This window comes from Saimiri boliviensis, chromosome X (genome assembly GCF_048565385.1).
Source record: "Saimiri boliviensis isolate mSaiBol1 chromosome X, mSaiBol1.pri, whole genome shotgun sequence".
Classification (NCBI taxonomy): domain Eukaryota; kingdom Metazoa; phylum Chordata; class Mammalia; order Primates; family Cebidae; genus Saimiri; species Saimiri boliviensis.
The window spans coordinates 119,821,257-119,847,094 of NC_133470.1; the positions used below are offsets into that span (position 1 = coordinate 119,821,257).

At 39.6% G+C, this 25,838-nt stretch overlaps 1 protein-coding gene across 1 annotated transcript; it reads right to left on the reverse strand.

Moving 5' to 3' along the window:
- Positions 1-2,223: 2,223 nt before the first annotated feature.
- Positions 2,224-25,838, reverse strand: LUZP4 (leucine zipper protein 4). Its single transcript, XM_039464126.2, has 6 exons — positions 25,748-25,838; positions 13,667-13,798; positions 12,407-12,525; positions 3,254-3,632; positions 2,660-2,820; positions 2,224-2,244 (listed from the first exon to the last, which is right to left on the reverse strand). The coding sequence occupies exons 1-6, from the start codon at positions 25,836-25,838 to the stop codon at positions 2,224-2,226; spliced, it is 903 nt and encodes a 300-aa protein (XP_039320060.1).

Below are 25,838 nucleotides of genomic sequence, written 5' to 3' on the forward strand. Positions count from 1 at the left end.
TTTAAGAATTACTTGGAATACTATCTAGTATTCAAATTCAAAGAGAGCTGAGATATTAGTTGTCACTCTACAACTGCAGTTACAATAGTAAGCACTACCATATTAGCCACCTAATTTCTTCTGAAGCTATTATCTATGTTTAGAAAAGCTTTAAACAGGTGGACAGCCCAACTAATGTAAAGATATACATGTTTTGCCACACATTTCATGTATGTTACCTAGTGGGGTACAAAAGACAGTTTTTATTCTGCTATCCCTCTCGATTTACCTATCAATCCAGCCAAGGAAGGAAGGCATTTGCCTATGAGTATTATTACCATATAAGGAAAGAAGAGAAAAACCTGAAATTATCGGGTATTTTAAGGGAGTTAAAAATTCAAATTTACACCTTGGTTGCATAAATCCTGTCTAGAGGTTTTTGGGAGTCATATCAGTTTTCAAAAATGAAAATACTTATTCTAAACTTCACAAATAAATAATATTCTGTATATGCTATCATATTTTATTTGAGGTGTTTGCCCAGCTATGTATTAAGGCCACATTGACCTTCTATATTAACCTGTTTGTTTAAAGTAGAAATACAGCCTCTCCAGTATGTTTACACCTTCTGGCGAAGCTGGCCTGAGGAGAAGATTTTGAGTGGGATCATGAAATTACTGAAGTCTTTATTTTATACTTGGCATAGAAGCAAATTCCAATTCTAAAGGATGCTATTAAACCCATCTGGTCAACTTATTGTTATTCTAATACATATTAGAATGGAAAGTTACGGAGCAGAATATTTAGTCTCCAAAAGATCAATTAATGCATGTTATTTTTCTGTAATTTATGTATTCTTTAGTAATAACTCTACATGTGATTAATTTAACCTTAACCATTCAGGTGGTGCCTACTTGTGCTGAGAATAACAAAAAATTGTAATAGAACATAAACAAAGAAAACCAAATGGACTTGTTCCTTATATTTTAAAATGTATTTGCAAAACAATAGGAATATGTCAATTGGACAATAACTTAAATAGAATTTTCAGTGCCTTAATGGAAGTATTATACTACTTGACAAACAAAAACTGATATGTAAAATTAAGTAAAATGTGTACAAATCCCTAATAATTGCAGAAATATGAATTACTTGTCATCAGTGTTAAATATTTTAATTTTTATAGCAAATTATGTGTATACTGCTAATATAAGTAGGATGGGACCTTTTGCATTAAAATGATGCCTGCATCAGACATTGTCTACATACACAACAATTCATACACATATCTTTGAAATATTTTTTTTTTCGAGACAGAGTCTTGCTCTGTCACCCAGTGTAGAGTACAGCGGCACAATCTCCACTCATTGCAACTTGTGCCTTCCGGGTTCAAGCAATTCTCCTGCCTCAGCCTCCCGCGTAGCTGGGATTACAGGTGCTTACCACCATGCCTGACTAACTTTTGCTTTTTTAGTAGAGACAGGATTTCACCATGTTGGCTGGGCTGGTTTTGAACTTCTGACCTCAAGTGATCCACACGTCTCTGCCTCCCAAAATGCTGGGCTTATAGGCATGAGCCACTGTGCCCGGCCAGAAATAATTTTTTTTTTAGCTGAAGTAAGCAATTCTGTGCAGCAGTTAATATGAACCCAAAATACTTGACTAGACATTCATAGTCAATACAAACAAGGCAATCATTGAGAAATTCAAACCAAAACTTTTATTGAATAACCAAACAAACTGCAATAAACATATCTTGTGGTTTTAAAAACTCAACTCACAGTATATTTAAATTTCTGTTTCTTTTGCTAGGGTAGACAGACCTACTCTAGCAGTTTTATAAGGCAACAATGAATATATAAATGTATTCAAAATATACTCAGAAGGTTAGCAATATATCTATGCCTAGAATATATCCTCTCCTATGGTCTGATTTGAGGAAAGCAGAAAGGTCAGCTGCCCAAAGATACGTCTATCATTTGTCTGCTAAGGACAACTTAATGGGACATCTTTGGTAACTGGATGATAGTTTAGAGGACATCAAGTTGAAAGAACATTGACAGCATGTACATATTACCTCCATTATAATAATGTCTTTGTCCCAAAATATGTCTGTTTCAACAAATACATAACCATTAGAATATAGATACATGCTTTTCTATTTCCACATCATTTGACACATTGTTCTGATGATTAAGAAGTCATCGTATATTTACCTGGTGAGTATCTCTGATATCTTTCTGATTAACCATGAGATCTCCCTGAGTGGCCATGAGATTTGGGTGACCATGAAATTTCTCTGGGTGGCCATGAGATCTCTCTAAGGTGACTATGAGATCTCTGAGTGGCTACGAGATCTCTCTGAGTGGCTATGAGAGCTCTGTGAGTAGCTACGAGATCTTTCTGAGTGACCATGAGATCTCTCTGAGAGACCACGGGATCTCTCTGAGTGGCTATGAGATCTCTCTGAGCAACCATGAGATTTCTCTGATTGATCACAAGATTCTTCTGAGGGGCTACGAGATCTCCCTGAGTAAACAAGCACAAAATCTCTCTGAGTGGCTGTAAGATATCTTTGAGCGACTATGAGAGCTCTCTTAGTGACTGCGAGATCACTCTGAGTGACCATGAGGTCTCTCTGAGTGGATATGAGATATCTTTGAGCAACTATGAGATCTCTCTGATTGGCCACGAGATCTCTCTCAGTGACTATGAGATCTCTCTGAGTGACCATGAGGTCTCTCTGAGTGGCTATGAAATCTCTTTGAGTGACCATGAGATCTCTCTGATTGGCCATGAGATCTCTCTGAGTGGCTAGATCTCTTTGAGTAACCATGAGATCTCTCTGATTGGCCATGAGATCTCTCTGAGTGACTATGAGATCTTTTTGATTGGTCACAAGATTTCTCTGAGTGGCTATGATATCTCTTTGAGTGACCATTAGATCTCTCTGATTGGCCATGAGATCTCTCTGAGTGACCATGAAATCTCTCTGAGTGGCTATGAGATCTCTTCAAGTGACCATGAGATCTCTCTGAGTGACCATGAGATCTTTCTAATTGGCCACGAGATCTCTCTGAGTGGCTATTAGCTCTCTTTGAGTAACCATAAAATCTCTGTGAGTGACCATGAGATCTCTCTGAGTGTCTATGAGATCTCTCTGAGTGTCTATGAGATCTCTCTGAGTGACAATGAGATCTCTCTGGGTGACCATGAAATCTCTCTGAGTGACCATGAGATCTCTCTGATTGGCCATGAGATCTCTCTGAGTGACCATGAAATCTCTCTGAGTGGCTATGAGATCTCTTCAAGTGACCATGAGATCTCTCTGAGTGACCATGAGATCTCTCTAATTGGCCACGAGATCTCTCTGAGTGGCTATGAGATCTCTCTGTATGACCATGAGATCTCTTAGATTGGCCATGAGATCTCCCAGATTGGCTATGAGATCTCTTTAGTTGCCCTTGAGATTTCTCTGATTGACAATGAGATCTCTTTAAGTGGTATCGGGATTGCTCAGAATGATGATTTTCTTCTTGTTGGCCCTGAGATCCTTCTGATTTGTCCAGATTTCCTTCTGATTGATGCAGGTTCCCCTCTGACTGGCCTTGATTCTTCTCTGCATGGGCCTTATAATTGTCATCGTACTTCTCCTGAAAAGAATACCAATTATGCAAAACAAATGAAATATATACTCCATGATTTGATTTAGTCATAATAATATATTCTCAAGACCATTTTTATGGGCAACTATTTCTTTTAGAATTCCACTGTGCCAACTTTTATTTATCAACCAAGTTTTAGAAATAACTTACAGAATAGCTCCTTTGTATCATGTCACTGGCACAAAAATGCTATGCAACTAAAACTTCAATAAAATAAAAAATATGGAAAGTTAGTTACTTTGTGAGTTTGACTATACTCTAATGTCATGTTCTACCTACCAATTTCTGGATCTATGTTTTACTAAAGAAATAACAGATTCTGTGACTTTTTAGTTGAGGAAAGATAGACTATTTTGTAGTATAAGTCCTTAAGATCAAAAGGAAAGTGTTCAAAATCATATTGTTTACTTTTTGCCTACTCAATGATCATTAAAAAGAAACTGTCTTTTCATTATAAATTAATACTTAATTCTAGAGAGAAAGATGAAGTAAGTGAGGGGAAAGGAAGCTGTAAGGGAAGCAGAAGGTTGGCTTAATACTATTCAAGTAAATTAGCCTGGTAATAATACAGCCTTTCTACTTCTTTTTCCAATTTTTTCTTTTTTGAGACAGAGTCTCACTCTGTCACCAGGCGCCAGGCCGGAGTGCAGTGGCACGATCTCGGCTCACTGCAACCTCTGCCTCCTGGGTTCAAGCAATTCTCCTGCCTCAGCCTCCCGAGTAGCTGGGGCTACAGGCCATGTGCCACCCCAGCTAATTTTTGTATTTTAGTAGAGACAGGGTTTCACCATGTTGGCCAGGATGGTCTCAATCTCTTGACCTCATGATCCACCCACCTTGGCCTCCCAAAATGCAGGGATTACAGGTGTGAGCCACCACACCCGGCTTTTTCCCCCCCAATTTTTAAGCCAAAAAGACAGTGGAATGAATCAGCCAAATGGAAATAATGAAACCTTTGATGAAACTCTGATGCTACATAAATGTAAGTTGATAGAATCATATGGACTATGCTGAGAAATCAAGCTTTGTACTAGTAAATGTTGCCTGACAAACACAACATGCCCTAGATTTGGCATTATGACTTTCTAGTTTAAAACTACCAGAAGCTGGAAGCAACTGCTAAACAGCAGGGGAGGTACCAGCACAAGAATATTATGTATAGAAAACTTGATTTAAAATAAAAAATTTGAAAAAAAATAGTTGTTTTGCTAAAACATAAAGCTATAGGTCTCCAGCTTTTATACTGAAAAACCTAAATAAGGAGATTGGGTGAAATGCACATGTATCTTTTGTCTTTTCTAAGTGACCGGTGTTGGGAACACAGTGGGTTGGTAGGAAAGATAGAATTGAGCTCCATCTTCTAAAGACCCATATGTATCCAAGTACCTTCCCAAAGGAACTTGCAGTCCCTTTTATGAATGTTTATATAAGAAACATTTTAATCAACTTGTGTACTATATATTTCCTACCTTTAAAAAACAAAATGCACATTAGTTTCTTTCCTTATAAACAAGTGAAACCTTCTATCAAAAGGTTGTGTTGAATAAACACAGCTGTGTTTCACTGATAATAAGACTAAATCTTGCTAAGTACAAAATAACATATTAGAATTGTAAACTATTGTTGAAAACGAATTATTCAATTTATTGGTAAAATAATTATGCTTAAATTTTAATACTTTTCTTCATTGCAGGATATTTTTTCTTTCTAGTGAGTTCGGCTATGATAGTCTCAAAAGTTTCAAAAATATGAATAATAGAAGGATGCTTTCCCAGCCTGGGCAACATAGTGAGACCTCCTGCTGCACAGAAAAGAAAAAAAAAAATTAGCAAGGCATGGTGGCACTACAGAAAAGAAAAAACATTAGGAGGGCATGGTGGCATGTGCCTGCAGTCCCAGCTACTTGGGAGACTGAAGTGGGAGGATTGCTTGATCCCAGGAGGTAGAAGGGAAAGTGAGCCAAGATCACACCACTGAATTCCAGCTTGGGCAACAGAATGAGACCCTGTCTCAACAACAAAACCAAACAAAAGGACAAGGATACTTTCAATCTGAAAATACTGTTTAGTATTTATTCTCAGTTTATTTATGCATCTTAGACTGTCTCAGAAGGAAGCTCATGTTCTTCTTTCCAAACTTTATCAAAAAACCTCCTCATCCTACAAGGCATAGATATATGCCATCTTTTCCATCAAAATTTCTCAAGTACCCCAATCAGAATGAATTACTACATCCCCATAATATATAACTTGTGCCCTATAATGCACATACTGCATCCTGTCTGGCATTACATTTCTTTCTTATATTTCTCTTCCACCATCATACAGACTATTTGAAACTGGCTGTTCTGGTATTATAGTGCCTGCATAGTGTAGGCATTGAATCATCATTTGCACAATTTAAAATAATCCTTTAAATACTTGAAAATGCAACATATTTTTCTCCAAAATAAATAAATGAACAAGCAAATAAATAAAGATTTGCATTTACATAATTTGGCAAAAATGATTAAAGCTCCCAGAACCACCATTTTTGCCAAATGACTACATAACACCTTAATAAGAATCAGTTTACAAGCCAGGCTGAAACATTATCACCAATGTTAGCTTATGAATCTGGATCTGAGCACCTCTCAAATTCCTGTCTAGTGACTGGCTCACCTATATGTGTTTAGAGGAAATGGATTTGTATAGGTATAGTCTGTGCCACCTGTTGCTTCCAAGAGTATATTTCGTATCTGATATAATCTGACTTCTGGCTTTTGCAGCTCATTCACAAAGATAGTGAAACTGTTTTTATATTATAACTTAAGCTCAAAGCCTCTGTATGAGGACAAATAAAAATGATTACAAAGGCTGAATGACAATAACCAATAACCTCTGCTGGCAGACTGTGACTAGACTACTCCACGCATGGCAGGGCATCTATGAGAAAAGGCAGCAGCACAACAGGAACTTATAAATAAAGCTGACCTTCCTAGGACAGGGCACCTGGGAAAAGAGGCAGTTATGAGTTCCGCTGCAGCAGACTTAAAAGTACCTACCCAGCAGCTCTGCATGGAACAACGGTGCTCCCAGCACAGCACTTGAGCACTTATAAGGGATAGACTGTCTACTCAAGCAGCTCCCTGACCCCCATATACCCAAAGAGACACCTCATAAAGGAGAGGTCAGGCCGTCATCTGACCAGTATCTTTCTTGGATGAAGATAACAGAAGAAGAAACCGGCAGCAACCCTTACTGTTCTGCAGCCTCCACGGGTGATCCTCAGGCAGGCAGGGTCTAGAGTGGACCTCCAGCAGTCCTGCAGCAGAGGGGCCTGACTATTAGAAGGAAAACTAAGAAACAGAAAGAAATAACTTCATCATCAACAAGCAGAGACCCCATCCGAAAGTTACCAACTACAAAGACCACAGGTAGATAAAGCCATTAAGATGGGAAGAAACCAGTGCAAAAAGGATGAAAACACCAAAAACCATAATGCCTCTCCTCCTCCAAAGGATCACAACTCCTTACCAACTAGGGATCAAAGATGGATGGAGAATGAATCTGATGAATTGACAGAAACACGCTTCAGAAGGTGGGTAATAACAAACTTATCTGAGCTAAAAGAACATGTGCTAACCCAATGCAAAGAAACTAAGAACCTAAAAAAAGGCTAAAATAAACAGCTTAGAGAAAAATATAAACGCATTGATAGAGCTGAAAAACACAGCATGAGAACTTCGCGAAGCATACACAAGTTTCAGTAGCTGAATCGACCAAGCAGAATAAAGGATATCAGAGATTGAAGATCAACTCAATGAAATAAAATGGGAAGGCAAGAATAGAGAAAAAAAGAGTGAAAAGAAATGAACAAAGCCTCCAAGAAATATGGGATTATGTCAAAAGACCTAATCTACGTTTGATAGGTGTATCTGAATGTAACAGAGAGAATGAATCTAAGCTGGAAAACACTCTTCGGGATATTATCCAGGACAACTTCCCCAACCCAGCAGGCCAGGCCACCATTCAAGTCCAGGAAATACAGAGAGCACCACAAAGATATTCCTCAAGAAGAGCAACCCCAAGGCACATAATAACCAGATTCACCAGGGTTGAAATGAAGGAAAAAATGCTAAGGGCAGCCAGAGAGAAAGGTTGGGTTACCCACATAAGGGAAGCCCACCAGACTCACAGTGGATCTCTTGGCAGAAACCCTACAAGCCAGAAGAGAGTGGGGGCCAATATTCGACATCCTTAAAGAAAACAACTTTCAACCTAGATTTTCATATCCAGCCAAACTAAGCTTCATAAGTGAAGAAGAAAGAAAATCCTTTATGGACAAGCAATTGCTGAGAGATTTCATCACCACCAGTCCTACCTTATAAGAGCTCCTGAAAGAAGCACTAAATAAGGAAAGGAATAACCAGTACCAGCCACTCCAAAAACATACCAAATGGTAAAGACCATCGACACAATGAAAAAAAATGTGTCAACTAACAGGCAAAGCCCAGCTAGCATCAAAATGGCAGGATCAAATTCACATGTAACAATATTAACCTTCAATATAAATGGGCTAAATGCCCCAATCAAAAGACAGACTGGCAAATTGGATAAAAAGCCTAGACCCATCAGTGTGCTATATTGAGGAAACACATCTCACTTGCAAGAACACATAGAGGCTGAAAAAAAAGGGCTGGAGGAAGATTTATCAAGCAAATGGAGTGCAAAAAAAAAAGCAGGAGTGGCAATCCTAGACTCTGATAAAATGGACTTTAAACCAATAAAGATCAAAAGAGACAAAGAAGGGCACCACATAATGGTAAAAGGATCAAAGCATCAAGAAGAGGTAATGATTCTAAATATATACACACCCAATACAGGAGCACCCAGGTACATAAAACAAGTTCTTAACAACCTACAAAGAGACTTAAACTCCCACACAATAATAGTGGGAGACTTTAACACTCCACTGTCAATATTAGACAGATCGACGAGACAGAAAATTAACAAGGATATCCAGGACTTGAACTCAGACCCGGACCAAGCAGATCTAATAGACATTTACAGAAATCTCCACCCTAAATCCACAGAACATACATTCTTCTCAGCACTGCCTAGCATCTACTCTAAAAATGACCCCATAATTGGAAGTAAATCACTCCTCAGCAAATGCAAAAAAATGGAAATCATAACAAACAGTCTCTCAGACCAAAGGGCAATCAAATTAGAACTCAGAATTAAGAAACTAGATCAGAACCACACAGCTTCATGGAAACTGAACAACTGGCTCCTGAATGCCAACTGGATAAACTATGAAATGAAGGCAGAAATAAAGATGTTCTTTGAAACCAGTGAGAATGAAGACACAACGTACCAGAATCTCTGGGACATATTTAAAGCAGTGTCCAGGGGGAAATTTATAGCAATAAATGCCCACACGAGAAGCAAGGAAAGATCTAAAATCACCACTCTATTGTCAAAATTCAAAGAGCTAGAGGAGCAAGATCAAAAAAACTCAAAACCTAGCAGAAGACAAGAAATAACTAAGATCAGAGCAGAACTGAAGGAGGTAGAGACACAAAAAACCCTTCAAAAAATCAATAAATCCAGGAGCTGGTTTTTCTAAAAGATCAACAAAATAGACAGACTGCTAGCCAGATTAATAAAAGTGTAAAGGGAGAAGAATCAAATAGATGCAATAAAAAATGATAAAGGAGATATCACCACTGATTCCACAGAAATGTAAACTACCATCAGAGATTACTACAAACAACTCTATGCACATAAACCAGTAAATCTGAAAGAAATGGATAAATTCCTGGACACTCGCACCCTCCCAAGCCTAAACCAGGAAGAAGTTGATATCTTGAATAGACCAATAACAAGGGCTGAAGTTGAGGCAGCAATTAAGAGCCTACCAACCAAAAGAAGTCCAGGTCCAGATGGTTTCACAGCTGAATTATACCAGACACACAGAGAGGAGCTGGTACTATTCCTTCAGAAACTATTTCAAACAATACAAAAAGAGGGAATCTTTTCCAAATCATTTTATGAGACCAAAATCATCTTGATACCAAAACCCTGCAGAGACTCAACAACAACAAACAACTTCAGGCCCATATCCATGATGAACATAGATGCAAAAATCTTCAATAAAATACTGGCAAACCAATTGCAACAGCACATCAAAAAGCTTATCCATCACTATCAAGTAGGCTTCATTCCAGGGATGCAAGGCTGGTTCAAAACACCCAAGTCTATAACTGTAATCCACCACATAAACAGAACCAAAGACCAAAACCACATGATTACCTCAATAGATGCAGAGATGGCCTTTGACAAAATTCAACAGTCCTTTATGCTAAAAACTATCAATAAACTAGGTATTGAAAGAACAGATCTCAAAACAATAAAAGCTGTTTGCCACAAACCTACAGCCAATATCATACTGAATGGGGAAAAACTGGAAGCATTCCCTTTGAAATCCAGCAGTAGACAAGCATGCCCTCTCTCATCACCTATTCAATATAGTATTGGAAGTTCTAGCCAGAGCAATTAGGCAAGAAAAAAAAAAATAAAGGGTATTCAATTAGGAAAAGAGGAAGTCAAATTGTCTCTATTTGCAGATGGCATGATTGTATATTTAGAAGACCCCATCATCTCAGCCCCAAATCTCCTTAAACGGATAAGCAACTTCAGCAAAGTCTCAGGATACAAAATCAATGAGCAGAAACCACAAGCATTTCTATACACCAATAAAAGACTAACAGAGAGCCAAATCATGAGCGAACTCCCATTCACAATTGCTACAAAGAGAATAAAATACTTAGGAATACAACTAACAAAGGATGTAAAGGACCTCTTCAAGAACTACAAACCATTGCTCAACAAAATAAGAGAGGACACAAATAGATGGAGAAACATTCCATGCTCATGGTTGGGAAGAATCAATATCATGAAAATGGCCATACTGCCCAAAGTAATTTATAGATTCAATGCTATCTCCATCAAGCTACCAATGACCTTCTTCACATAACTGGAAAACAACACCTTAAACTTCATATGGAACCAAAAGAGAGTCAGCATAGCCAAGATAATCCTAAGCAAAAAGAACAAAGCCAGAGGCATCACACTACCTGATTTCAAACTATACTACAAGGCTACAGTAATCAAAACAGCATGGTACTGGTACCAAAACAGAGATATAGACCAATGGAACAGAACAGAGGCCCTGGAAGCAATGCCATACATCTACAACTATCTGATCTTTGACAAACCTGACAAAAACAAGCAATAGGGAAAGGATTCCCTGTTTAATAAATAGTATTGGGAAAACTGGCTAGCAGTGTGCAGGAAGCAGAAACTGCACCCCTTCCTGACACCTTACACTAAAATTAACTCCAGATGGATTAAAGACTTAAACATAAGACATAACAGCATAAAAACCCTAGAAGAAAACCTAGGCAATACCATTCAGGACATAGGCATAGGCAAGGACTTCATGACTAAAACACCAAAAGCATTGGCAATGGAATCCAAAATAGATAAAGGGGACCTAATTAAACTCCAAAGCTTCTGTACAGCAAAAGAAACAATCATTAGAGTGAACCGGCAACCAACAGAATGGGAAAAAAATTTGGCAATCTACCCACCTGTCAAAGGGCTAATATCCAGAATCTACAAAGAACTATAACAGATTTACAAGAAAAAAACACATAACCCCATCCAAAAGTGGGCAAAGGATATGAACAGACACTTTTCAAAAGAAGATATGTATGAGGCCAACAAACATGAAAAAATGTTCATCATCATTAATTATTAGAGAAATGTAAATCAAAACCACATTGAGATGCCACCTCATTCCAGTTAGAATGGCGATCATTAAAAAATCTGGAGACAACAAATGCTGGAGAGGATGTGGAGAAATAGGAACACTTTTACACTGTTGGTGGGAGTATAAACTAGTTCAACCATTGTGGAAGACAGTGTGGCACTTCTTCAAGGATACAGAAATAGAAATTCCATTTGACCCAGCAATCCCATTACTGGGTATATACCCAAACGATTATACATCATTCTATTATAAAAAAAATGTACAAGTATGTTCACAGCAGCACTGTTTACAATAGCAAAGACCTGGAACAAACCCAAATGCCCATTGATGATATACTGGACAATGAGAATGTGGCACATATACACCATGGAATACTATGCAGCCATAAAAAATGATGAGTTTGTGTCCTTTGTAGGGACATGGATGAATCTGGAAAGCATAATTCTCAGCAAACTGACACAAGAACAGAAAATCACACACTGCATGTTCTCACTCATAGGCGGGTGTTGAACAATGAGAACACATGGACCCCGGAAGGGGAGCATCACACACTGGGGTCTGTTGGATGGTGGCCAAGGGAGGGACAGCAAGGGGGTGGGGAGGTCAGGGAGGGATAACATGGGAGAAATGCCAGATGTAGGTGACGGCGGGGATGGAGGCAGCACACCACAATGCCATGTGTGTACCTATGCAACAATCCTGCAGGATCTGCACATGTACCCCAGAACCTAAAGTACAATAATAATAATAATAAAATCATAAAAAAATAGTTGCAGGGGAAAAATCAACTACCAAACATTGAATTTAAATTATGTTCAAGGCATCCTGGAGGAATACCAAGAAACAATCCCTGCTTTCAATAGAGTTTAAAGTAAATCATTAATATTAAAAAATATATTAAATATAGGACTTTTTATATTGGTTAATTCTTGGTTTTTACTTACCTGCTCAAATAAAGGCTGCCTATTTAAAGGGTGTTGTCCAGACTTCAATCCAGAAGGTTCTTGGGATGGTTGTTTATCATGATTTCCTTCCTCAGAGTTGCTTCTGAATCCTGAGTAGCCTTTGAAAAATAAGCATTTTCTGTACTTTCAAGTAGTAAATTCAACGTATCTTTCAGAAGTATCATCTCTGATCTCATTTTTTTAAAAAAGCTATGCACTGGATTTTGCAAAACTTTTGATATTTCATTACTTTGATATCATCTGGGAGTCTCACTGAATTCTATAAGTCTTTGCCATACTATTTCAATTTACATACCTTAATAGGATAGTCTCCGTATATAATATCTCAATTTTGGTTTCATATGCCACCAAAGTTGGGACATACTATCTGAAATTAATTGAAAGAATACTCCAATCGAAAAAGGAGAGATACAGAGAAAGTGTCTGCTTTGTTTGGGTATAAAGGCAGTTTAAGAAACCATCAAATAATATAGATCTCCAAAAGGCTCACAAAGAAGATCAATTTTGCAATGACTGGTTAGGCACATAAGAATGGGCCATGTCACCCTTCTTGGCTGCTCTGCCCCTATTATAACTACCATTGCTTCTTTTTTCAGAACATGCTGAGCCACTGAAGATTTACACAAGAACTTAAACGAAGCTGCATAGGCAACCGTTAGGGGCTTAAAGTAATTACAATGTCAAAATGGTTCCAATCTGTTGACTAGACTATGAAGACCTTTAATTGTTGAAAAGACTTCTTGTATTATGGCAATCTGTAGCATATTCATTTAAAAAAAACACATACAGTACTGCACTTACCAGTGAGGTTAGGAATACAGAGAACATCTGTCATGTTCTACCCTACTCTTCTTGTCCTACAACATTTGTATTTTCAAAATGTGGATGCCATAGTGTTCAGATTCTTGACTATGCTCTTAACCCTCCTGTACTGCCTCCTAAAAGTAGAACTGGACCAACCAACCGAGGCTTGTAAGCAAGGACAAAATATCTCTCAGCTCATATGGCTAATTTTCTTATCCCATTCTCCATTAGGGAAGTAATTCATATACATTAAAATAAATTTTTATTCATATGGCATGGCACCAACCCTGTATGGGTCCACGCCTAGAAAAAATAAAACAAGCAACATAATGTAACTTTAGAACAGTATTGTGAATTCTTGGTTTTGCTTACCTAGTTATTCACAAATATTTCAAACTCTTTTTACCATGCGTGACTATTTTTAGCATACTTTACCTTTCTGATGGCGATGTCCATGATCATTTGATTGCTGTCTTGAAGGCGAATCCTTTTTACTATGAATCTGTCTTTCACTTTTTTCTATTTCAGCATTTGTCTTTTTAAACTTTTTACAGATTACAATGTCATCTGTATTAGAAAATACATAAAAAAGGAATAAAATGGCAAAAGCCAAATTACAACGTCTCAAGTGAATAATCTATATCCTAGCTTATATTGTTGAATACGAAAAAACTGATAGCCCTAAAACAAGATAATATAATAATAATGAATCTGTTAAACTGTAACAAAGGTCAAACAATACAGACATTTTAGGGTTTGCTGGAACAAGAAAGAAAAATTCCTGTTGGATTTATGGTAACTTCATTTATTCAAAAGCAAAATACTTCCACAGTGCAATAGCTGGGGGTGGTGGAGATAGTCTAAATAAATGATTTTACTAAATGTTATTTCAGGGTCACAGAAATACAGAGCAATAGAGTCATTATAGCACAGTTCTCAGCTAAGTAAATGCAAATCAGCAATTAAATGTAAAGTGATAGACCATTAAATGTCTATCTAAGTGTGACAGACAATTAGTTACTTGCATTTTATCAAAAACTAACAAAGAAAAAGGAAGTGACAAAAGTAAGAAAGTGGTGATGGAAGTTCATAGGAGACACCACAGAAGTGAGGAACCTAGATTATTGTATTAGGAGAAAGCAATCTGACTTTACTTTGTAGTCAGGCACGTACTTAAGTACTCAGGCAGAGAGCACTTACATGGCACAATTTAAAGAATGGGGAACAGGTCCAACTTGCTCTAAAATATCTCTCCTAACATCTAGAATGGAAGAGTCTACAGGTGGGATGTTCTATCAGTGAATAAAACTTTACTTATGTCAAGGCATCTTTAAAAATAAGCACGGGCCGGGCGCGGTGGCTCAAGCCTGTAATCCCAGCACTTTGGGAGGCCGAAGCGGGTGGATCATGAGGTCAAGAGATCGAGACCATCCTGGTCAACATGGTGAAACCCCGTCTCTACTAAAAATACAAAAAATTAGCTGGGCATGGTGGCGCATGCCTGTAATCCCAGTTACTCAGGAGGCTGAGGCAGGAGAATTGCTTGAATCCAGGAGGCGGAGGTTGCGGTGAGCCGAGATTGCGCCATTGCACTCCAGCCTGGGTAACAAGAGCGAAACTCCGTCTCAAAAAAACAAACAAACAAACAAACAAACAAACAAAAAAACAAGCACAAGCTCCCAGAGCTTCTGGAAGCTACACTCAGGAAGAAGGGGGGAAAAAAAAAGAGAGAAAAAGAAAAAAGCACAGGCTAGGTATTTGGAAAAAACTGGAAATTCTAAAATTAAAGAGGAGCTGAAAAGGGTAAAAAAGAGGCAGTTGGGTGACACAGATTAACCACTCCTTTATTATTTTGCTTAGTACTAGTTCTGCCTTAGGTCTCTAAATATCTGATTCTGGGATAGGGAGCAAGATGGTGGAATAGAAGACCACCGATCGTTCCCTCTCTCCCCACACCAGGACACAAATTTAACAACTATCTACACAGGAAAACACCTTCATAAAAAACAAAAATCAGGTGACTAACCATAGTAATTGGTTTTAACTTTGTATCACTGAAAAAGGCACTTAAGAGATAGAAAAAACAGTCCTGAATCGCCATTGCCACCCGTCCCCTGCTCCCGGCAGCAATGGTATGGTGTTCCCAAGAGCATCTCTGGGAACTGGGGATGGAAGAACACAGCAATTGTGAGGCATTGAATTTAGTGATGTCCTGTTACAGCAGAAAGGAAAACTGGACTAAACTCATCTGACACCTTCCCATGGAGGGAACATTTAAAGCACCCCCAGCCAGAGAAGAATCACCCATCATGAGTTCCCACAAACCTCTCCACCAAGGGCTACAGTGTTCTGGATCTCCAAGTAAACTTGAAACGCAGTCTAGGCCAAGTTTTCTAACCTGCGGCTTGCAGGCAGCACACAGCCTAGGATGGTTTTGACTGCAGCCCAACAGACATTTGTAAACTTTCTTAAAACATAAATTCTTTTTGCAATTATTTTTTTAGCTCATCAGCTATTGTTGGTGTATTTTATGTGTGGCCCAAGACAATTATTCTTCCAGTGTGGCCCAGGGAAGCCAAAAGATTGGCAACACCTGGTCTAGGCCTTAAGGACTGTAACTCTTAGGCAAGCCTTAGTGCTGAACTTGGCCAACAGAATGTGGACTGGGGAGGGGGGGGCACACGACATACTGAGACACCAGCTGGGGCAGCCAAGGGAGTGATAGCATCACCCCTCCCCTAACCTCAGGCTGCACAGTTCACAGCTCCACAAGAGACCTTTTTCTGCCACTTGAGAAGAGAGAGAAGAGGGGGAGGACTTTGTCTTACATCTTGGATACAAGCTTAGCCACAGCAGCATAGGGCACTGGTTAGAGTTATGAGGTTCCTGTTTCAGGGTCTAGCTCCTGGACCTCATTTCTAGACACACCCTAGGCCAGAAGGGAACTGACTGCCTTGAAGGAAAGGACTCAGTCCTGGCAGAATTCATCAACTATTAACCGAAAAGCCCTTGGGCCCTGAATAACTATTAGCAATACCCAAGTACTATGTTGAGGGCCTTGGGCGAGCCTCTGAGACCTGCTGGCTTCAGGTACCAGCATGGTCACAGAAGGGTAGAGCACCCAGTGGACTCCTGGTATCCCTGATTCCAGGATTTGACTCTTGGATAACACTTCTGGATCTGCCCTGAGTTGAGGGGAGCTCACTGCTCTGAAGGGTGAGTCTCAGACCAGGCAGCATTAATCCCAAGCTGATTTAAGAGCTCCTGGGCCTTAAGGGAACATCTATGGTAGTCCAGCAGTACTCTTCCTGGCCTAGGGTGACTGTCTATGGGGTGAGGCTCCTCTGCCTTTGGAAAGGGAAGAGTGGCAAGGACTGCATCCTGTGGTTTGAGTGCCAGTTCAGCCATAATACAATAATTTGGCATACAGGTAGACTTCTAAGGTTTTTGACTCTAGGTCGTGAGTCCTAGATGTCACTTCTGGACCCACCTCAGGCTTGCAGGACCTTGCCACCCTGAAGGAAAGGACACAGGCTTGGATGGTTTTGCCAGTGCCTGATTGTAGAGCTCCAGGGCCTTGATCAGCTACGCAGTAGCCAGGAGTATTTGCAGCAGACCTTGGGTGAAACCCAGAGCTGTTCTGGCTTTGGGTCTGATCCAACACAGTCGTATTGGTGGCGGCCACAGGGGTGCTTGTGTCATTTCACCCCAGCTTTAGGTGGCTCAGAACAGAGACACTCTGTTTAGGAGAAAATAAGGGAAAAGAACAAGAGTCTCTGCCTGGTGATCCAGAGAATTCTTCCAGATCCTGTCCAAAACCATCAAGGCAGTACCTCTATGAGTCTGCAAGAATCACAGCGTTATTGGGCTTGGGATGTCCCCTGTGGGAAGTAGAAAATTTCCTTCTTAAAGTTTCCTTTCTTATTAAAGAATAAGTGTGCTAATAACTTTGTTAAGCCCTATCCTATGTAGCTGTTAAACGTGCCATGCTTACAGGCATGTAGTACAGTCTATGTCCTTGTACTTTAACCAAAATATTTGTGCTAGACGTGCTCACAGGTATATCCCAGCTCTCCACTGCTTTTATCTGTTTAAAAAAGTTTTAAGTTGTTAGTCAATCTGGTTTTAGTTTAAATGTGAGGTCTGTCTGCAGCCAGGGGAGATCAAACACAGCAGTAAGGATGACCCCAAATGCATAAGGGATAGATCTGTGTGTTTTCCTTTGTTCGTTTTACTTTTGTGGCATGATAGGTAACAAGGGTACCCTTCCTGCAGTCCAGGAAGTAAAAATTGCGTTGCTGAAAGATCCTTTGTCTCAGTGCTGATTTTCTTTGCGGCACTGAGCATCTATTTCCAACATCCCCTAAAGTAGAAACTGCTTAGACCACAACACTGAAGTCCTTTCAAATATCTGGAAAGCCTCCCCAAAAAGGATGAGTACAAAGAAGCCCAGACAGTGAAGGCTACAATAAATACCTAACCCTTCAATGCCCAGACTCTGAAGAACATCTACTAATATCAACAATATCCAGGAAAACATGACCTCACCAAATGAACTAACTAAGGCACTAAGGACAAGTCTCGGAAAAATAAGAAATATGTGACCTTTCAGACAGAGAATTCCAAATAGCTGTGTTGAGGAAACTCAAATAAATTCAAGCAAACACAGAAGGAATTAAGAATTCTATCAGATAAATTTAACAAAGAGATGGAAATAATTAGAAAGAGTCAAGCAGAAATTCTGGAACTGGAAAAATGAAAGTGGCATACTGAAGAATGCATCAGAGTCCTTTAATAGCAGAATGAATCTAGCAAAAGAATTAGTGAGCTTGAAGAAAGGCTATTTGAAAATATACAGTCAGGATACAAAAGAAAAAAATAATAAAAAACAATGAAACACACCTACAGGATCTAGAAGATAGCCTCAAAGGGGCAAATCTGAGAGTTATTGGCTTTAAAGAGGATATCGAGAAAGAGATAAGGGCAGAAAGTTTACTCAAAGGGGCTGGGAGTGGCAGCTCATGCCTGTAATTCCAGCACTTTGGGAGGCCGAGGTTGGTATATCACTTACATCAGGAGTTTGAGACCAGTCTGGCCAACATGGTGAAACCCCATCTCTACTAAAAACACAAAAATTAGCCGGGCATGGTGGTGTGCACCTGGAGTCCCAGCTACTTGGGAGGTTGAGGTAGGAGAATTGTTTCAACCCAAAAGGCGGAGGTTGCACTTAGCCGAGGGTGCCACTAAACTCCAGCCTGAGCTTCAAAGCAAGTTTATTCAAAGGGATAATAAAAGAGAAGTTCCCAAGGCAGGCGGATCAGGAGGTCAGGAGTTCAAGACCAGCCTGAACAACATGGTGAGACCCCATCTCTACTAAAAATATAAAAATTAGCTGGACATGGTGGTGCATGCCTGTAATCCCAGCTACTCAGGAGGCTGAGGCAGGAGAATTGCTTAATTGGGATCTGGGAGGTGGAGGTTGCAGTGAACCGAGATCACACCACTGCACTCCAACCTGGGTTACAGAGCCAGACTCCGTCTCAAAGAAAAAAAAAAAAAGTTCTCAAACCTAGAGGAAGATATCAATATCCAAGTATAAGAAGGTTATAGAGCACCAAGCAGATTTAACCCAAAGAAGACCACCTGAAGGCATTTAATAATCAAACTCCCAAAGGTCAAGGATAAAGAAAGGATCCTTTTTAAAAGCAGCAAAAGAAACAACTAACGAAGAACAGAGCTCTAATATGTCTGGCAGCAGCCCCTTCAGTGGAAACCTTACAGGCAGGAGAGAGTGGGTTGATATATTTAAAGTCCTGAAGGGAAAGACTTTACCCTAAAATAGCATATCCAGTGAAAATATCCTTCAAACATGAAGGAGAAATAACAAGTTTCCCAGACAAACAAAAGCTGAGGGATTTCATCAACACCAGATGTGTCCTACAAGAAATCTTAAAGAGAGTGCTTCAGCCAGAAAGTAAAGACATTAACGAGTAATAAGTAATCATCTGAAGGTATAAAACTCACTGGTAACAGTAAATACACAGAAAATCACAAAATATTGTAACATTGTAACTGTGGTGTATAAACTACTCTCATCCTAAGTAGAAAGGCTAAACGATGAACCAATAAAAAATAATAACTACAACAACTTTTCAATATATAGTCAGTACAATAAGATAAAAATAGAAAGAATGAATAAGGCCTACTATTTGATTGCACAACGGGGCGACTCCGGTCAATAATAACCATGTATTTTTAAATACGGAGTGTAATTGGATGGTTTGGAACTCAAAGGATGAATGCCTGAGAGGATGGATATCCTAGTCTCCACGATGTGCTTATTTTACACTGCAACTGCATGCATGCCTGTATCAAAACATCTCATGTACCCCATAAATATATACATTTACTATGTACCCACAAAAATTACAAATAAATAATAAAAAATTAAAATAATAAGAAAAAAATCTGATTCTGATTTTCTTTGAAATAGCTGACATCTCCTTGGATTACAGGTGTGAACCACCATGTCTGGTCTAAAACTTATTTTTAAAAATGTTATCTAATTATCCATACCCTGGAATGTGTTGCAGGGTTTTTTTTTTTAAAGTGAAATCATATATTATTTTAATCCTTAGACTTTGTAATTCCAGAGTCCACCATTTGATTTGTTGGATTGTAATGGAATTGGGTAGATCTCACCAGCTACGATTTAGAGATGAAATCAAATTGCTGCTCAGTCTGTTCATATGGAAGAGAAAGCAAATGCCTATGAACCTGGGTAAGCTGTCTAAGTGCCCTTCCAACACGGGCTATGAGGTTATGAAGAAAGCGTCCTTAATACTACAGTATTTTTCCAGAGTCTCATGTCCTTTTCTGTTGTTCTCAGAATATACCATTATAGAGACATGGGGTTTGTTCATTCTGCTGTCTGTAATTATATTCTCCACTGAATCCACCTAGAGAACACTTAGCCAATCTCTCATGGAGAGCCATTTGATCCAGGCCTCAACAAAGAGCCTTAAATTCAAATTCTTGATATACTTAGTCTCAGAAATAAATTGTCAGGACTGTAGAAAGACAGTATTCCTCAAACAGTTTAAAATTGATCACACTGCTTGAGGGGCCACATGAATAATTACACTTTTATTTAAATTACGTAATTAATTTTCTTGTGAAAAGCATATTGCATTTTATTTTACAGTGGGTTGGAGGCACTATTTTATATTTATAAACATGTAAAATACACCACAATTTTTGTTTTGCCATTTTTAAAATATTTAAAACACTGGAAACCTCAAAAAATGTCAGTGACTTAAGTTCCTCTCAATTTCTGAAAGATTCTGACTATACATACTTCCAGAATACTTAAAACAATATATAATTGCACATACTTACTTAGCTGTCTCTCCAACTAGATAATGAGGTACTTGAGAAGAGACCACTGTTTATTTATCAGTGTACTAAGTGCCTAGCACAGAATACAGAGTGGATATTCCATATTTGCGGCTTCATGGTCCAATATATCTAGCAGGCAGAAAGACTTCTTTTCTTTCTAACTCCAGCACTTTTGCCTCAGTCTCTTTTAGGTAAACGCAATGAACAGAGGAGTGCAGTTCCTATTAAGTTTTACTGTTACTAGTTTGAATTTTGGTCTTATTTTTGCATTTTATTTGTAAAAAAACAAAGACTCTAATTTTTTTTTATTTGTACAAAAAATACCTTTGGGTATGTTTACTGATGACAAAAACAAAAATAAATCTATAGAGCCTTTTCCCACTTTAGCATGTTATTACAATGGAAGTAATAACCTTGCATCCAATATAATACTGCTTTCTAAAGCATATGTTTAGTTACCTAAAATCAAAGATATGCATTGTTACAAAGTATTATTTTCACTGAGAAAAACATGGGGAAATTCATCAGGAAAAAGTATGGCTTTCTCATTACATCATAGAAAGCAACATGTATTTGCTGCTGTTTATGATGTATTTTTCTTGCCTTCAAACTACAAGGCCCTTGGCCTGGCTCGGTGGCTCACAAAATCCCAGCACTTTGGGAGGCCAAGGTGAGAGGATAGCTCGAGCCCAGGAGTTGGAGACCAGCCTGGGCAACATGACAAAACTCCATCTCTACCAAAGAAAATACAAAAATGAGACGGGTGTGGTGGCGCACACCTAGAGTCCCAACTACTCTGGTGCAAAGGTGGAGGTTCGCTTGAGCCTGGGAGGTCCAGGCTTCAGTGAGCCATGATTGTGCCACGGCACTCCAGCCTCAGCGACAGAGACACTATCTCAAAACAATAAATAAAAATAAAATAAACAAATAAACTGCAAGAGCCTGTGATAACTAGTCAAAAGTTTTGCCGTTCCTCCTGACATGATCAAAACTGGGATTCTCATCTGTCTAAAAAAGGTATAAATATGGATATAGAGAACCAACATTTAAAAGGATAACGCAGTGACCTGATTTTTTACAACTCGATGACTATGAGATCTCACAGTCCAACTAATCTACCATATGCAACTCAACATCTTTCTTTAGCCTTTCAAATAACTAAACCAATCCTTCCTAAAGCAGATGCTCCAGGATCCTTCCAGCTGTAACCATTTATTAAAATGTAAGTGCCTCCTAAGTCCGTTGACTTCACTATTATTCAAGTTACACCAAACTACCATCTCCCTCAGTCTCCCAGAAACTGACGTGAGCTGTTTAAACACCATCTGTCGCCTGGATGGTTTTTAATCTCTCTCAAGTCTATCACATCTCTGAAGTTTGATAACTTCAAAATCCTGAGGTAACTTCTCCAGCTTGCCAAATTGCTGGCTACCCAAAAGTGAGGATTTAGGCCCACTTTCTGGGGCAAATATAGCAAATATTTACTCAGCTTTTTCCACATCAGGCACCATACTTTGTGAACATTACCTATATTATCTCATTTAATCTTCAACCACTCTATGATGTAGTTTTTATTCAGATCAGGAAACTCAGGCCTCAAGAGATACAGCAACTTGCACAAGGTCACGCAACTACTACATTTTTGGGACCAGGCCACTCTGCAACTATGGCCCTTATTTCTCTGAATTTTGAGATAAACCCATTGCTTTAGGTATTTAGCAGTTTTGCTTTTTCTTTTCTGTTAACATTTGCAAAACATCAGTGAAATCAACACAAAGTGCAGGAAGATGAAATTTTACCACAGTGCTATAAATTTCCTTCAGTTCTGGGTTTTTCTCCCTTCTAGGTCACAGTGACAAGGCAGGTAAGTGAGGAATTCACTTCACGTACAAAATTCAAGGAGGCCCCCCAAAGCTCAGTAATCAAGATTAAAGTATCTTAACACAATATTTTCATTTTTTTATCTTTTTTTTTTTTTTTTTTTTTTTTTTTCGAGACTGCGTCTAGTTCTGTTGCCCAGGCACGATGTCGGCTCACTGCAACCTCCGCCTCCTGGGCCCGCCGCCATGCCCAGCCAATTTTTGTAGTTTTAGTAGCAACGGGGTTTCACCATGTTGGCCAGGCTGGTCTCTAACTCCTCACTTCAGTTGATCCATCTGCCTTGGCCTCCCAAAGTGCCATGAGCCACGGAGCCTGACCTCACAATATTTTCAAAAATGAAAATCAATGCAAAACCAATCCATGATGAACAAGATATCAAACGTTTTTTTTAAAAAGATAGGCTCAAAGGCCTGACGTGGTGGCACAGGCTTGTAATGCTAGCACTTTGGGAGGTCAAGGTGGGTGGATCTCTGGAGCCAAGAAGTCGAGACCCATGCGGGCAACATAGTGAGAACTCGTCTCTACAAAAATACAAAAAATTAGCTGGACATGGTGGCACACACCTGTAATCCAGCTACTTGGGAGGCTGAGGTGGGAGGATTGCCTGAGCTCAGGAAGTCAAGGGTGCAGTGAGCTGTGATCGTGCCACTATGCTCTAGCCTGGGTGACAGTGAGACCCCATTGTAAAAAAAAAAAAGGATCATATCAGACTCTGTACTTGCACAGCCCTCCTTCACTTGCTTCACTCTAGTTCTTAGGTCAAGAAAACTTTATTTACAAAAACAGGTGGCCAGACAAATGGCTACAGTTTGTCCATTTAATTTTTCAAGTATTTCATTAAAATATTAATTATCCCTATTAACAAACTGTTTGTGACTCCTTGAACTTTATACTAGAACCAAGTGCCTCATTTACCTCACCCTAGTCCCAGCCCTGGCCAGTGACAAAATATTATTTTTTTAAAGTTATTTTAATTCCACAAAATATTTCAGAAATTGTGACGAAGTTGGGGTGGGTGGAAGTAGCAGTATGGGATCAACAGGGACCATGTCTTAGGAGAGGAAAGACTGTTGATACCAATCTTGAAATAGAGTGCTAAGAACACCTTAAAGACAACAACAACAAAAAAGACTTAATTACTTTTCATGGCCATTCCCCTTCAGAGGTAAAGTGAGAGGCAGGTAAATTCCTCAACCTCATAAGGGTATCTACAAAAACCCAACCAAAGGTGAAATGATGATTAACGGTTTTCTCCTTAAGATCAGAAACAAGTCAAGGATGTCCAATCTCACCGTATCTAATTAACTTTTTGCTAGAAATTGTATCCAGAGCAATTAGTCAAGAAAAAGAAATAAAAGGCAAGTAGATTAAAGTAAAACTATCTCTGTTCTCAGATGTCATGATCTTGCATGCAGAAATTCCTAAAGATACACACACACACACACACACACACACACACACACACACACAGAAAGAGAGAGAGAGAGAAAGAGAGAGAGAAAGGGAGGGAGATAGCGCTAATGAACATGTTCAACAAGGTTGCAGGATATAAGATCTATATGCAAAAATTAATTCTATTTATATATACCAGCAATGAACCATCCAAAACTGAAATTAAGAAAGCAATTGAAATCAAGAACTTTCAATGGGAGGAAAATTTGTCTTTTTAACAAGTAGTGTTGGAACAATTATATGCTAAAATGCAATAGAATGAAGTTGGCTCTTAACTCACCCCATATCTCAAAATGGATCAAAGATGTAAATTTAAGAGTTAAAACTAAAAAACTCTCAGAAGAAAACAAAAGTATATCTTCATGATTTTCTAGATATGACAGCAAAGCATGAACAGCAGCAAAAAACAGATAAACTGTATTTTTTCAAAATTTGAAAGTTCGGGACTTCAAAGGACACTATAAAGAAAGTTTGGGTTGGGCGCGGTAGCTCAAGCCTGTAATCCTAGCACTGTGGGAGGCTGAGATGTGAGAGGCATATCACTTGAGGTCGGGAGTTCAAGACCAGCCTGACCTCCTCCTCCTGGGATTACAGGTGTGAGCCACCGCGCCCCTCTTTGTTTCATTCCTTTTTGTTTTTGTTTTTGTTTTTTTTGAGATGGAGTCTCACTCTGGCACCCAGGCTGGAGTGCAGTGTCGTGATCTCCACTCACTGCAGCCTCCACCTCCAGATTGAAGCACTTCTTCTGCCTCAGCCTCCCGCATAGCTGGGACTATAGGCACGCACCACCATGCCGAGCTAATTTTTGTACTTTTAGTAAAGATGCGGTTTCACCATGTTGGCCAGGTGGTCTCGAACTCCCGGTCTCAAGTGAGCTGCCACCTCGGCCTCCCAAATAGCTGGGATTACAGGAGTGAGCCACCACACCCAGCTGACTCTCACTTCCCTTCTTGCTTGGAATGTCTCTTCCGTCCCTACCTCCCCCATTTCTAAGATGGATGATAGCAGAGAAACTGGTCCAAGCAAAATCCACTCTTTCTGGGTTTGGTGCGAAGGGAGGAGGTTAGGGGCCTTGACAAAGGGTTTATTTTTTTTTTTTGAAGGCTCCACTCTCCGTGTAGAGGTCTGAGGTTAGAGACTAGAGAGAGCCAGCAAAGAAAGGCAATCCAGACCAAATAACCACCAGCCAACAATTAAACACACCAACCACCCCTTCGAATAATCACCAGCCAACAAGCAAATAAACGCACCAACCACCCCTTCGAATAACCACCAGCCAACAAAGCAGATACACCAACCCACCAGCTCTTGGCACGCCCAAACCGGGATCCCAAGTAAAATAGCCTAAGGCTTGCTCCTCCTGGCCCTGCAATCTAGTGATTTATGACATCCGCTTGGACTGAGAAGAGCACTTGGTTTGAAGGCGGCCAGTAGATGAGTTCTTCGGAGAGTAAAACACAAGGAAATAGCGGTCTTTATATTTTCCCCGCCTGCACCTTTCAGCAATCCTTACACCCTACACGCTTTTTGTCAGCCTCCCTCAGCGTTCCCCACTTGAAAGGAGAGGCCTGGAGGTGAGAAGAAGGAGAGAAGAGGAGGGATGGGGCCAAGCAGTTCCAAGGTTTTTCAGGGTGGGGGAGGTGCGGGGTGCCCTGAGGGGGAAGCCTCTCCTCAAATGGATGTGTTCCTCCGACGCCGCCGTTGCTAGTCAGCGCTATGCCGACGTCTTGCGCTCAAGACCAGCGAGCCCAAACTAGTGGGGAGTGGAATCCGAGATCTACATACCTAGAGACATATCTAGGAAGTTAACCTTTTTCCGACTGGGAAGCTTTGCCGGCATTTTTTCAGAAAGTGTTCGCTTCTGAAGCGAAGTCAT